At 34.8% G+C, this 15,988-nt stretch overlaps 1 protein-coding gene across 1 annotated transcript; it reads right to left on the bottom strand.

The window, feature by feature from the left end:
* Positions 1 to 12,684: 12,684 nt before the first annotated feature.
* LOC131053661 (pathogenesis-related protein 1) lies at positions 12,685 to 14,278 on the bottom strand. The gene is made up of 2 exons (XM_057988268.2): positions 13,669 to 14,278; positions 12,685 to 13,590 (listed from the first exon to the last, which is right to left on the bottom strand). Exons 1-2 carry the CDS (start codon positions 13,850 to 13,852, stop codon positions 13,289 to 13,291), a joined length of 486 nt encoding a protein of 161 aa, XP_057844251.1. The 5' UTR covers positions 13,853 to 14,278; the 3' UTR covers positions 12,685 to 13,288.
* Positions 14,279 to 15,988: the final 1,710 nt, after the last annotated feature.

The raw sequence follows: 15,988 nt of genomic DNA, 5'->3' as shown, positions 1-15,988 counted from the left end.
CTCGGTTGCAACTCGATAAATACTAAACTTCACTCGGTAGACATTCTGCCTTCATTAACTGATATCGATAACCTTAGGGTTTACCGACTAGGTTCCTTAGGATTTACCGACTAGGTTCTTTGCTCGGTAACATAGTATAGTATTAACCTTTCAATCAATAATATATGTAGGATATCATAACAATCTAATCATCATGATCTCATCATTGTCTAGCTCGATAATAGTTGCCCATTGAATAACTTGTTTCTCCCCTTATTCATCATATTCTTTCTGTGTCTTTTACCGACATCTTTATACTCATCAAAACATACTTCTCAAGATATGGCAACATCATACTGAATTAGAAAATCAATTTCTTGACATCAATGACAAAATAATAATATTAAGACAGTAATCATTCTTAATCAGTTATATCCATAATCATCAACAACCTTCTCAATATCCTTATTGAAATGTCAACAATCTATCCTTGTCTGTTATAATGCCAAATGTCAACAATCTCCCCCTTTGGCATTGATGGCAAAACCAATTGATTTGACCTAATTGATTTAGATTGTTGTGAGATTCTGAAATGTTGAAGTGCTCTCCTTCTGTCAGAATTCTCCCCCATACATTAGTCTTCTCCTCTTCTCTCTTCTCTTTTGTCTTGCTTTTTCCTTAGTCTTCTCCCCCTTTGACAACAATGCCAAAAAGTAAAGAACTAAAACATAATTTCTTCCTATATGAAGTGATTTTCTATTGTTATGTGTCAACTTAGTCTCGGTCAGAGCATTTATGTCTTCAATTCCTGTTCCCTGTATTATTTCCTGTATTGTTTCCTGCACACCTTTAGAAAACCTCCTAAAGTGTGTAAAGCAGCATCAACTCCTAAAAAGATATTTTTTAAAGTCATCGAATTGATGCTTTCATCAAACTCGGTCAGTGAGTAGAAGATAGGGGTACGACTCCTAATTTACTTCTGAGATACTCAAAAGTGTCCCTTGGTAGTGGCTTGGTGAAGATATCTGCTATTTGTTCCTTTGTGCTAACATACTCCAACACCACTTTCTTCTCTTGAGCTTCTTCTTTAAGATAATGATATTTGATAGAGATATTTTTTGTCTTAGAGTGCATAGCAGGATTCTTTGAAATGTTAATGGCACTAGTATTGTCACAGAATATAGTTACTGGCTCGGTAACTTTCTCATTTATACCTTCCAATAGTTGTTTGATCCATGTTATGTTGGTAAAATTTAATGTTGTAGCAACATATTCAACTTCTGTTGTTGACTTTGAAACACATCCTTGTTTCTTGCTAAGCCAACTCACTAGTCTTTCTCCTAAAAAGAAAGCTCCTCCACTTGTGTTTTTTCTGTCATCAATGTTGCTTGCCCAATCAGCATCAGTATAAACTTTTAAATCAAAATCATTCCTTTTTTGATATACTAAGCCATAATCCTCAATGCCTTTCAAGTATCTAAAAATTCTCTTGATTGTTGTCATGTGTGTTTCCTTAGGATCCGCAGAGAATCTTGCAACTATACCTACTGCATGTGCTATGTCTGGCCTGCTGTGAACAACATATTGTAACTTTCCAATCATGGATCGGTAAAGTTTCTCATCAACAGATGTAGATTCATCATTCTTTGATAATTTGCAATTGGTAGTCATAAGAGCACTTACTGGTTTTGAATCCTCCATTCCAAATTTCTTCAAGATTTCCTTTATGTACTTGGATTGAGTAATGAAAATCTCATTTTTCATTTGCAGTATCTGTAAACCTATAAAATACTTTATCTCGCCTATTAATGACATCTCAAATTCTTTGCTCATTTCATTTCCAAAGTTCTTACATAGAGAGTCATTCCCACAAAATATAATATCATCAACAAATATGGCTGAGATCAGTATTCCATTTTCATCATTCTTCATGTAAATATTGTTGTTTTCACTTGTTCTTATAAAACCAATCTTGATTAAATAAGAGTGCAATCTTTCATACCATGCTCTAGGTGCTTGTTTCAAACCATATAAAGCTTTGTTCAATTTACATACCTGATCTTTATTATTGTCTTCAGCAAATCCTTCAGGTTGTTCAATAAAAACTTCTTCTTCTAATATTCCATTCAAAAATGCAGATTTGACATCCATTTGATATACCTTGGAATTCTTGTAAGCAGCATATGCCAACAATGTTCTTACTCCTTCTAGTCTTGCTACAGGTGCAAAAGTCTCACCATAATCAATTCCTTCTTCTTGGGCATAACTTTTGCAAACTAGTCTTGCTTTATTTCGAATGACCTCTCTTTTTTCATTCAGCTTGTTTCTGAAAATCCATTTTGTACCGATTACATTTTTGTCCTTCAATCTTGGGACCAGTGTCCATGTGTCATTCTTCTTGATTTGATCAATCTCTTCTATCATAGAATTTATCCAATCTTCACTATTAAATGCCTCTTTCACTATTCTCGGTTCAAATTCAGATATCAAACATCTGCTCTGTCTTCGTTTGTTCCTAGTCATCACTAGATCATCCTTATCTCCTATAATCTGACTTGGTGCATGATGTCTTCTAACATATTTGGCTAATACAGGCTCAGTAGGCTCTGTATGTTCTTCTTCATCACTCAGTAACTGGATATTCTTGTCATTTCCTTCTGCAGGTTTCTCGGTAGGACTTGTCGGTTGAACATAGACAAATTCATCATAATCTTCTGGTTCCTTGGAATTTCCTTCATCATTTCTTTCTGCAAATTCATCAATTTTCACATTTGCACTTTCTACTATTTTGTTAGATGATTTGATCAAACATTTAAATGCTTTACTTCTAGAAGAATAACCAAGAAATGTTCCTTCTTCACTTTTCTGATCAAACTTGCCATTTCTATCATCCTTGTGTACATTGCAACTACTTCCAAAGAATTTAAAATAACTTACATTAGGTTTCTTGTCATACCAGATTTCATATGAAGTCTTCAAAGTACCTTTCTTCAGTTGTACTCGGTTTAGGGTGTAAACTGCAGTGCTTATTGCTTCTCTCCAAAATTTTTGTGGCACTTTCTTTTCAATCATCAAGGTTCTGGCACAATCCACAATAGATCTGTTTCTTCTCTCAGCTATTCCATTTTGTTGTGGAGTTCTCGGTGCAGAGACCTATCTTTTAATACCATGATCATTGTAGAATAAGTTGAACTCATCAGATGTGAACTCTCCCCCTCTATCTGATCTAAGACATTTTAGTTGTCTTCCTATTTCATTTTCAACTCTTGCCTTGTACCATTTAAACATTTGAAAAGCTTCTGATTTTTGTTTTAAAAACATTACTGACATCATCCTTAAGTAATCATCCACAAATAATATGAAATATTTATCACCATAATAACTTTGAACTTTCATAGGACCACAAAGATCAGTGTGCACAAGATCTAAAATTCCCTTAGAAGTGTAAGACTTACTTGTAAATCTTGATCTTGTCATTTTACCCATCTGGCATCCTCGACACATAACATTCTCAGGTTTTTCAAGACTTGGTAGACCTCTTACTCGGTGCTTCTTGCTTATTTTGATCAGATTATAAAAATTTACATAACAAAACATTTTATACCATAACCCGGTATCATCTATCTTTGCATACAGACATTTATTCCGAGTTGAGTCAAGGTGAAATGTGTTACCTTTTGTTTGTGTCCCGATAGCAGCTAACTTTCCATGCTTGTCATGAACTTTGACAATTCCTTTCTGAAATTCTATTCGGTATCCTGTATTGTTTAGCTATGCCACACTCCACAAATTGTATTTCAAACCTTCAACCCAATAAAGATCATTGCATCTTGCATTATCAAGAAGTGTTATCGATCCTTTACCTCTTACCGGACATGGTGCATCATTACCAAATCTTACATAGCCTCCATCATAGTCTTCTAACTAACAAACTTGTGTTTATCACCTGTCATGTGATGTGAGCATCCACTATCTATGATCCAAGAATCATTAGTATTTATGTGAGATATAAGGGCTTTTTCTTCATACCTTTCTTCATCTGATCCATCTTTGATAGCCACATAAACTACTTCCTCTGTATCAGTTTCATCTGATTTATCATCATTGGATTCCTTATCGGCTATTAAGCATGACTTTCTATCTCTTCTTCTGAAGTCTCGGTGTCCTCTGTAATGATTATCTTTCTGTCTATCATCTCGGTAATCTCTCTTTTCAATAGAGTCTTTGTCAGGACAGTTAGAAGCCATATGTCCTATCTTATCACAATTGAAACATTTCAAAGGTAGTTTTCCTTTATACTTACCTTTGCCTCTTGGTAACCTTCTGGCTAATAGTGCTTCAAACTCTTCTTGCTTTCTGATTTCCTCATACAGTTTGTGTACTTCCTCCATGTTCTTGCGAAATCTTTCACTTGCTCCACTATGATCCCCTTTAGTGTAGTTACTCATTCTATCATTGTAATCATCATATTCACAAATATGAAAAGAACTAAATGCATATTCAACTTTATTTACTGATGACCCACTGTTATCAAAGTTACTTAACTCAAATGCATGTAGCTTACCAATAGTAGCATCTAAAGAAACTGGCATATTAGGTACAGACCTCAATTCATTGATTGCAAAGACTCGAATTGCATAAGCCGGTAGAAGGGTTCTTAACAACTTACTTGTTATATCCTTTTCTTCAATAGTTCCACCTGCTCCTTTGATTTGATTGGCAATCTCCTTTAGTCTTGTACTGTACTGGGTTATGTTCTCACCTTCATTCATCCTCATAGATTCAAGTTGTCCTCTTAGACTATCCACTTTTTCTCTTTGAACATGTTCATCTCCTCCATACACAGATATGAGCTTGTCTCGCATAGCCTTTGCATCATTGCAGCCTTCTAGATCATTAAATTCTAAATCGGTCAATGCAGATGTTATTTCAATCATTGCGTGGATATGTTCTTGCTTTGCTTTTATCTCTTCCATAGTCAATGGATAGGTGCTCGATATGATGAAATCATTCTCCAGATAATAAACAGCATATTCTCCAACTCCTGATAGGTGCAGCTTCATCCTTTTCTGCCATGCAGAGAAACTTGACTTGTTCAGCTTCGATGCATCCCTCTTATACATCTTTGGATCTTTTCCTCAAGTACCTTTAAACTTTTCCTTCCAGAGTCCAAAGCTCTGATACCAATTGATAGTTCTGATACTTAAAGATAAGTACAGATGCCAAGCTAATAAGATGAGAGGGGGGGGTGAATCATACAAACTTAATCTTCCATAAAAACATCAGATTCAACCTCGGTAACATATACTTCAATAATATAACCAAAACTGCTAACCATGCAAACTCAAAAGCATATAAACATAATAACACTCATAACACCAGATTTAACATGGAAACCTAGATAGGGAAAAACCACTGTGGGATTTCGGACCTACTAAGAAATATACTCTTCTAGAGTATGCTCGGTTAAAAGCAAATCCTGTTAAAGATTACAAACACATTGCTAGATGTGACCCGGTTAAGGGATTTCCCTTAGATCTGTTAGGATCTTCACCTTGTTAGAAGTGACCTTGTTAAAGGATTTCAAACACTCAATCAGAATGTCACCTTGCTAGAGGGTTTTACAAATAAGACTGTTAAGTCCACTCGGTTAAGAGATTTTTTGTCACTTCACTAAATAATAGTAATAAAAATCTATCTGCAACTTCACATCTAAAATGCTAAAGCAGATTCTTATTTGCTCAATACAATATAGACATAGAACTAATCTTGTCCATCTGTTGGGCTCTATACTCTGTTATTCAAAACAGATCTTCAAGCTTCTGTGCTCGGTAATCACTATGTAGCATCCCTGTGCATACACTTGCCCGCATACATTGTTTATCAACAGTTCCCTATATATAAACAATTCGCCAACTGCTTAATCTCCTTGATCACATTTCCCATGATCAATCATAGCCATCAAATCTTCAAACTTTGACCAGGTTCAATGTATCCTTTGATCTGAAAACATTTTACCCTGCCTCGAAACTTGCATACATTTCTTGGAACTTGTGCTAGGGTATTGCGGTTCAATCTAAGCTGTAGATCTTCCTGTCGATTTTCCTTTGCCATAGATTCTTTAACAAACTTCATTCACGGCATACCAATCATTTAATCATAGCCAGCTCATCAGCTTCCTTCATTAAATAATGCATGTAACCATTTAATGTATTCTGTTATTACTCGATTGCAACTCAGTAAATACTAAACTTCACTCGGTAGACATTCTGCCTTCATTAACCGATAGCGATAACCTTAGGGTTTACCGACTAGGTTCCTTAGGGTTTACCGACTAGGTTCTTTGCTCGGTAACATAGTATAGTATTAACCTTTCAATCAATAACATATGTAGGATATCATAACAATCTAATCATCATGATCTCATCATTGTCTAGCTCGATAATAGTTGCCCATTGAATAACTTATTTCTCCCCTTATTCATCATATTCTTTCTGTGTCTTTTACCGACATCTTTATACTCATCAAATCATACTTCTCAAGATATGGCAACATCATACTGAATTAGAAAATCAATTTCTTGACATCAATGACAAAATAATAATATTAAGACAGTAAACATCCTTAATCAGTTATATCCATAATCATCAACAACCTTCTCAATATCCTTATTGAAATGTCAATAATCTCTCCTTGTCTGTTATAATGCCAAATGCCAACAGGTAGTGTCACTTGTACCTCCTTGGCCTTATCGAACCATTTTCTCACCACTATGAGGTGGCATACTTACAAGAGTACCCCATCATCCTTCCCCTCCTTGTGATCCCTCATTTCTCTTATCGTGGTTGGTTATAATAATTAGATAGAATATATAGAGAATCCTATATTATGTCACATATCCTATACCTTTATATATTAAACAATCATAAGCAATAACATGATATGGATCAATTACATCCACTCAAATTTTGAATGATGTCTTCGTCTGCTCCTCTCGTTGAGCACCAGTCAACCATTCCGCTCTCCTCCTCTACTATGTCGCTGGCCCTTGTGCCTCAGTCTATTGTGGGGGAGGTGGATGCCATATGTCACCCTCCTGGCATTATTTCTGTGTTGGCTCCTCAAGTTGTGGGTGATTCGGGTGCTCCCCCACCTATGGATTTTGTGGGAATCAGTAAGGATGCTTTTTGCATTGGTGTTGTGGGTGTTGTTGCAAATTCTGTTGTGGGTCTCGGTAATGATGTGGGTACTAGAGTTGTGGCTACTCCATCTGGTGTCATTGCCTTTGCTACAAATGGAGATCTTGTTGCGGGTGATAAGGTCCCTCCCGGACTTTCTTCTTTTGTTGGTGGCTGAAGCTTTGCTCACATGGCCAGATCTGCTTCCCATCCCCCCAAAGAGATTCATCCTCTTCCTTGTGCTAAGACCTCCCCTGTGGTGGTCTATGGTCAGGAGATTGTGGAAAACATTGATTTCTACCAACGATGTGTTTTGCTTGTAGATTTGTTGGGTTTTGGTATATTCTCCCAAACCTCCGTCATTAGGTGAGTGATTCCTGGAAGTCTTTGGTTCCTCGTAGCATTGATCATTTCCCTTGTGCCAAAGGTTTCTACATTGCTTCCTTTGCTTCTCATAATCGTGATTTGGTGTTGGGAAAGTTGTGGGCTTGGGGAGCTTACTCTCTTTCTATCAAGCCCCAGACAACTTCCTTTAATCCCCTTACTGAACCACTTAATGTGCATCCAATTTGGGTTTGCCTTCCCAATCTTCCCCTTCATTTCTAGAAGCACTCTTACTACGAGGCTATTGGTAACACTATTGGACGATTTTTTAAGGTTGATGATTCCACGTCTTTCATGGGTCATTATACCTTTGCCCACATTTTAATTGATGTTTATATCTCTACGCCTCTCCCTGGGGATGTAGTTCTTATGGTTGGGGATAAGCCATGGACTCAATCGTTGGATTATGAGGGCCTCCCCTTTCACTGTCAAAGATTCTTCTTAATGGATCACCTAGATTTAGATTGTTCTCTCTCACACCACAGAGGTGTTGCTACTTGGTAGAAGGACGCTACTGCTAATCACTTGACGGTGAATGCTTATAATTTTGATTATGATGACTCCTCACAGGAGGAGGATGTCTCCTCCTAAGATGAGGTTGTGCCTCTTACTATCGTTGAAGCTTCTACTGACCCTTTTGTTTCTATGGATGTGGCCTCCTCTGACCCCGAGGCTCCTACACTTGTTCCTCCTGTTCTACAACATCGATCCACTCCTGATGAATCTGCTATGGATGTTGTTCTATAGCAGTCTACTATTGTTGCAAACAGAAATTCTACTAGATCCTCCCCTTTTGATTCTTTTTTTGAGGCCCCTAATAGTAGTATTGTTTGGACTATTGTTTGTCGCAGGCGGAAGGGGACGTCTTGCCCCCCCTCTTCCCCCCAAACCCCCCTTTGTCATGTTTTGGGTGTTTCTCCCCACTATTGAGGTGGGTTTTGGGTGGTTGTTGGTTTGATAGGCTTCTAACAATAGACTCCTAGCTTCTTGTTATTGGCCTGCCCGACCTTGTTTTGTTTTGGGTTTGTACCCTTGTTTTGTTTCCTTTCCTTTGTTGCCTTCAGGTTGTTGTATAAAGGGCCAGCACCCTTGTTTTGTTGCTTATCTTAATCAAAAACATGATATGGATCAATAATGAATAGATAGAAATAACATTCATTATGCTATATTAAATAATCCTAAACGGCTATTAGTCAATAGTATACAGATATTAATAGTATTCATTATGTTGTATATATCACAAGAAAACCCATACCAAATCACAAACACAATATCAAATTGTTGTATGCCTGAATTGGTTATAAATTTCAAGTCTGATCTCTTATTTTTGTCTCATTTTTTATTATAGATCAAATGCTTATTTCCCATTTTATTGCTCAATTGATGTCCCATTTCAAATGAGTTGATTTCCCTTTTATACCTTATCATTGAGGGAGTCACAACCTTCCACAAATGTTTCCTTTTGAAAGGGTGTAATCCTTCACCCTTGATCATTGGTCTTGAGTCTCTTTTTAATTATAATTTATTGGCTTTAATTATTGTTGACAATGTTTCTTAATTCAACTATATTTAAATGCCTAAATTATCTTAGCGATCCCAATAAAGCTGTGATTAACTTTGCAAGGCATGAAATGGTGATATTTTCTCTTTAGAACTTGTACACTAGTTAGAGAAAAAGATAAACAAATAGATTTGTGTTAAAAATTGTTAGAAGTTGTCCCCTCTAAACATGAGGGTTCCTTCATTCATTCAATGACAAATTGAAATTCAGGAATTTCTATTTCATGCCTTTCGATGATTTATTTATATTTTATAATTATATTATATTTTATTATTATTATTATTTTATTATTAAATCTCATTTAAGAAGGGAATATTACATTGTAATACCTATCTTTCATGTATTTTTAGGTGTTCACATATCATCTTTTGATGTAAAACTGAACTCTACATAATCCATCGTGCATGATGATCCTTGATAAGAATGTGAATGTACATGTATTATCTACAATGAATTAACAAACTAATTTTTATTGATTCCTAATCATAATCATGCCTTAGAAACAAGTAATAAGGATATTTCAGAAATATAGAGAAAGAACAAGTAATTGACAAATGATAGTATGTACATGCAAGAATGTATGCATACATATGCGTACATATTGCTTATATACGTATATATGTATATATATACATATGGGCATGTGCCTCCATTTTCAAAAGAAAACTACTTTAATGCTTTCATGTTCAAAAAACAAACTGATTTTGTAACCAAAACTTATTTATAAGAATCACAAAACTAATCTCATAAACAATATTGATTCGCAAAGCATCTCTGGTTTTACGAATAAATCCTATCTATAATAATTTTGGTTTCTTACTACAGTCATAGAAGAACAGAGAAAGATTTGGAGAAGATCAATTTATGATTTTTAGATCTCAAAATATATATACATATACATCTGTATGCATATATATTAATACGCACATGCACACTCACACACACATAAATACATGCAGATATTGTTAATTTTTAACAAGCAGAGAAAACATATAAATAACACTAAACAGCAGAAAGAAAATTTGAGACAAACACTCAACAAAATGAATTATGTGGTTCACCATTAAAGGTTACATCCATGGAAAAGTAGGGAAAATATCTTCTATTATCAGTTGCACCAATACACCATACATGGCCTGTACACATCCATTTATACAAACATATACAGCTATCAATTGAAAAGACGGGAAAAGACAAAAGATCATGTAACTGTTGAACTTCATATTACCAACAAATATATAATCCTCTGTAACAGATTTAAGAATTAGATTTACAGTAGTGTCATAGATTTCATAGTTTTTATGATAAAAATGAGCGAATAACAGCAATGAAATCTCTGTGATTACAAATAAAGAACAACATTAAGAATATATGTATAATATATATATAGTGTATATATATAAAATATATATACACACCTAAAGATTACAGCTGGGGCAAAATAAAGCAGCTATACAAGCTCTGAATCCCTGCTCTTAACTGCTCAACGTACTCTCCCAGTCCTCTCTCCCAGTTCTCTGTGTCTCCTTTTGCTATCACTATTTTGTGCTTGTGTTGTATCATGGTCTCAAAAGTAATTTCTCCTCTTTTATTTTTGCCTCAGCTCAAAAGCTATTGTTGTACCATCTTTCTCCATTGTTTCAGTTTTTATGCCAAGCAAGATCCCCATTGCAGCTTACTGATTTGGCCTATTTTGGGCTCTGTAAACTTGCATGCTTTTTTCTCTGAGTTTGCATCCCTTTTCCACTTCTCAACAAAAATTTTCACTTTCCTTTTGCCCTATATTGGGCTTCTTTTAATGCATCAATCTATGCATGAAACTTAGTCTGTAGTTTTTCCCATCCTCTGTGTCTCCAAACAACCCATTTTGAACTTAAATTGCATGTATTTTATTCTCAGTTTCACTGTCCATTGGATATAACTATCAATAGCGTTATTTATTTATTTTATAATTCAGCTCTTGATTCAGATAGCTTTGTTTTATTATAATATATAAATATGTAGATATATAATCTAAAAAATATTATATATATACAAAATTTCTATATAAGAAAAATTATTTTCACAATAGAATCATTCATATATATATCACAAAGAGTTATAAGTACGATTTTAAAGAAATTCCAAACATGACCTTTCTTAAGAATCAAAAACATAAAAATAGGTATTAAAAGGTTTTAACATTTGTTTTGATTTTTAATCATTCCTTAGAAGTCTCCAAAATATCATCTTTAATAAATCCCAATATTATTGAAAAAATTAATAGGAAAACTATCTAGGCTTGAGTTTTTTTTTTCCATCATAAAAACATCCTTCTCTAGATGGCCTAAGGAAATAGGGCCATTGAGAAAGGAATTATAATAAAGGAGATAAGCATAGGAATACAATTCAAGACATACATTTGTTATAGGAAAAATATAGTAGGAGCTTTAAACAATTCATGAGAGTGAGAAACAACTTCTTGACTAAATATTTTTAATGGATTCAATCTCATGTCTATCCTCTCATTAAATCTTCTTGAATGAATTAACATGTTTTTGTGCCACAAAGAAAACCTTGTTCTTAAATACAACCTTAAATCTCCAAAAAATTCACATAAACAAGAACTCTATTCTTTAATGTTTTGTTTAACAAAACATACAAAGTTGTCTCGTGATTAGGTTTACCTTCCTTCTACCAAAGTTTAATATTTCCATCCAAGTGTGCTAGAATCTTAACAGGGGCATTTCAAGGCTGAAAAGATCCTTCCCAGTTTAAAGCTATGGGCCAATGATATGAACCTACACTATCAAGAATGGATGAAATAAGTCAAAGGCATTGAAGAGGCCAAGAATCATGAACCAAAAATCTATCCAAATATTCAGAAATAAAAGCACCCCTAATTATTTTATTTTTCTAAGTTGAAAAATCATTGCTAAGATAGATATCCATTAACTAAAGTTGATCAATGTTCTGAAAAAAAAAGAAGACTAGCTTGAAGGACAATAAGAAGTCCAGCCCTTTCTTATTAAGGAATAAGACAACTCTAAAATCATCTTCAATAATCCAGAGATAATCTTGAGGAGAAACTTCTCTATGAACCTGCAAACTATCCCAAAGTTTAACCTTACAGAGATGATCCTGAGGAACATGATAACTGGTGGTGAAGACATTGATTTTGTTAGATGTCTGAACGTTCTGAAAAGAGACCACTAATGCATCTGAAAAGAGACCACTATTGCATCTCAAGAATTTCTTCAGAGAAAAACATCTGAAATCTCAAGCAATACCACCAGATAAACCAAAGGCAGAAATAACAATGTTTTATCAATATTTGCCAAGAGTGGAGTGAAAATATTCTACATATTCTTTGGGAATCTTGATTTCTTGAATTAGTAAGATAAAAGAGTTAAAATTTCTTTAATCGGTCTCCTAACAACTTTCTGTCTGTGAGTTAAAAGGTCTTTAATCAGTATCCTAACAACTTTCTGTCTGTGTCTGTTTCTGAACCCTCTTACATTTCATTAAATAGTCATGGTTGAACCCTCTTACATTTCATTAAATAGTCATGGTTGAAAAGCAAGAAAACCAGTGAAACACAAAGAAAATCAATATGGTCCTTTTATATTTCTATGCAAAGTGGTAAATTCCCAATTGAAACCCAATACAAGGGAACCTAACTACTCATAATATGGCCCAAAAGCTGAATTGTAGCCAATGCACAGATTACTAACCCACAAATGTTACAAGGCACCGGCTAAGGATGATGGTACATTCTGATCTCTGCATAGACAATTTGTTGTCTAATAATACATAGTTGGATTCACAAAAAGATATGCTTCAATCTTCTTGAAGAGAGCAGTGCCTGTGCACTTAATCTCTTGAATTAGTAACACAGTTATAAGGTCTTTAATCAGTCTTGTGACAACTTTCTGTATGTGTCTGTTGCTGAGCCCTCTTACATTCCATTTAATAGCCATGATTGAAAAGCAAGAAAACCAGTGAACACAAAGAAAATCAAGAAGTCCTTTTCTATTTCTATGCAAAGTGGAAAATTCCCAATTGAAACCCAATACAAAAAAAAACCTAACTACTCATAATATGGCCCAAAAGGTGAATTGTAGCCAATGCATAGATTACTAACCAACAAATTTTACAGGGCATGGGCTAACGGTGCATTCTGATTCCTGCATGGACAATTCGCTGGCTAACAGTACATAGTAGGATTGGCAAGAAGATATGATTCAATCTTCTTGAAGAGAGCAGTGCCTGCGCACTTAATCTCCTGCACTTTGGATTCATTTTGCATAACACCAGGCAGGCTGTCATAGTGGAACACAGAGCTGCAAAGGCATCCTCCCTCTGCTTTGGGGGTGTATTTGAACTCATATGAAGCAGAAGCCAGTTTCTTTCCCAGTGTTCCTCCCTCCACATGGGTAGAACGGTATACAAAATTCTCCTCGTCCAACTCCTCCACACGCTCCTTTACATAGCTGAAATCCTTGTTGACTGCATCACCAAAAACCCATGAGTAAGAAAAGGAGGCTTAGCTTTAGTTGTAAGCATGTGGGATGATATGATCCATACCAGGGGTGAAGTTGATTTTCTTGATGGTGCCCACACCTCCCTCACCTTGGAGTAAGGTGATGCTTGAGAATAACTCTGGTATCTGCTTTGGCAAGAGATTATGGCCATCCTTCACAAAGGCATTCCACAGTCTCTTGGCTTCCACTGCAGACTCTATTTCATGCCTGATGCTTCCCACCACCATTCTTCCCCCCTCCTTTTCCTGCTGCCTCTTCTGTGTTAGAAGAAGGTAGATGGTCCTTATTGAGATCAGGACTCTTCTTCTGATGATGGATTGTTGGGTGTGATCTGCAATATTGAATGAGAAATATACACAATTTAATTTTTTCTTCTCCTGCTGCTTCTTCTGTATGAAAGGAAGGTAGATGGTCTTTACTGAAATCTGAACTTTTCCTCTTCTTGATGATAGATCACTGGGTGTGATCTAAAATGTTGAATGAACAACATACACGATTTAATCAAAACCAAATTGATCAAATGAACTGTAGAAACTTGTATCATCTATACCAGGACTCTTACCAGATTCATGACATGTCAATGTAAACAAAAATATCATTTATTCAGTCAAGTCAACAAAGGTGACTGTCCTTTAACCGATCTAATCGTTGGTTTTTGGTTTTAGCCTGATTAATCTGGCTTCATTGTGATATTCTAGAAGGAAGTCTCTATCATCTCACCTACTCAATTGATGGCCTGTATTTTCCAAATATATTTGTTGTGTGGTTGAAAACAATGGTTGTAGGTAGGTTGTTACGTGACTTGTTCAAACATGCTAGAGTATTGAACACGAAGCTTCTGATAGAAGCATTTTTTAGTACTATTTAAATGCTCTCTTTATGGTGATCTAAATCTTCAAGTAATAAGGGAATATTCCACTACAATACTAAATGAAAATGATTATATGAGGTGAGGTCAGTTTTATTTAAATATTGAATGGTTGATTAGATAAATATTTATTTTTCACTATTGGATCTCTTAGTATTTAAAAATAGAATGAGAAATGGTAAAAGATTAAAAGATATTAAAAGATCTATAGATTGAATGGGGAAATCTATGACCAATGATTACTAGTTTGGTGATGTCAAGGTGATGTCAATAATATCTTGTGTTCATGAGAGGACCGCAATATACATTAGCATTAAATTGTCGCGGTAGATTTTAAGATGTGTTGAATAATCTAATAGGTGGGAAAATAATCAAATGTTGCCCCTTAAAATCTTTTGACATATGTGGACCAGATCATCCAATTTTATAGAATTTATTTGCCCTTGTAGACTAAGACTAATGAATTTTAAGATGTCAATAACTTAGTGATCTCAAGGTTGATGTCAATAACATATTGGTAATTATAAGTTATTACTAACTTGATATCAAGGTTGATGTCAATAATATCTTGTGTCCATGAGAGGACCGTAATATGCACTAGCATTAAAATGTTGAGGCGGATATTTTAAGATGTTTTGAATGGTCTAATAGATTGGAAAGTAATCAAATGTTGTCCCTTATAATCTTTTGCCATACATGGAGAAGATCATCCAATTTTATAGAATTTCCTTGCTCTTGTGGACTAAGACTAATGAAACTCAATGTCTTGTGAGATTGAAGCATGTAACTAATATTAGGTTTAGGCTCTTGCTTTATTTATAGTGTATTTTTCACTAAAGGAATGTTCCACTATAATAATACCTAAAAAATGATAATATGAAGTGAGTTTTATTTGAATATCGAATGGTTAATTGGATAAATATTTATTTTTCACTATTTGATCCCTTAGTATTTAAAAATAGAATGTGAAGTGGTAAAGGATCAAAATAAATTAAAGGATTAGAAGATTGAATGGGGAAATCTTATGATGAATTATTACTAACTTGGTAATGTCAAGGTTGATGTCAATAACATATTGTGTTTATGAGAGGAAAACAATATGCATTAGCATTAAATTAAATTGGGGTGAATTTTTAGATGTGTCGAATGGTCTAATAGGTGGGAAAGTAATCACATGGTGTCCCTTAAAATCTTTTGCCATACATGGAGAAGATCATCCAACTTTATAGAATTTCTTTTCTTGCGGACTAATACTAATGAATCTCAATGTCTTGTGAGATTGAATGATGCAGGAGCATCCCCGGTTCTTGGCAATCTTGCATCAACCAAAAAATATGTCTTTTCTGTTTGTTTTTTGTTTTGTAGTTTCAGCATTTCATTCTGCATTTTCTCGCATTGGCTCATCGGATCTTGTGGAGTTGGATTTTGCTTGAGGACATGATTATATTCCTTATTCCTAAACCATGGAGCATTTTGATCATTTTTCAGCAAGTTA

Source organism: Cryptomeria japonica, chromosome 2 (assembly GCF_030272615.1).
Source record: "Cryptomeria japonica chromosome 2, Sugi_1.0, whole genome shotgun sequence".
NCBI classification, from domain to species: domain Eukaryota; kingdom Viridiplantae; phylum Streptophyta; class Pinopsida; order Cupressales; family Cupressaceae; genus Cryptomeria; species Cryptomeria japonica.
This window is presented reverse-complemented; position numbering and strand designations above follow the sequence as displayed.

Coding starts and splice junctions, on each gene's coding strand:
- LOC131053661 (XM_057988268.2), bottom strand. CDS start 13,852: ATGGTGGTGGGAAGCATCAGGCATGAAATAGAGTCTGCAGTGGAAGCC. Junction 13,591..13,668: donor GAAAATCAACTTCACCCCTG/GTATGGATCATA, acceptor TTGGTGATGCAG/TCAACAAGGATTTCAGCTAT.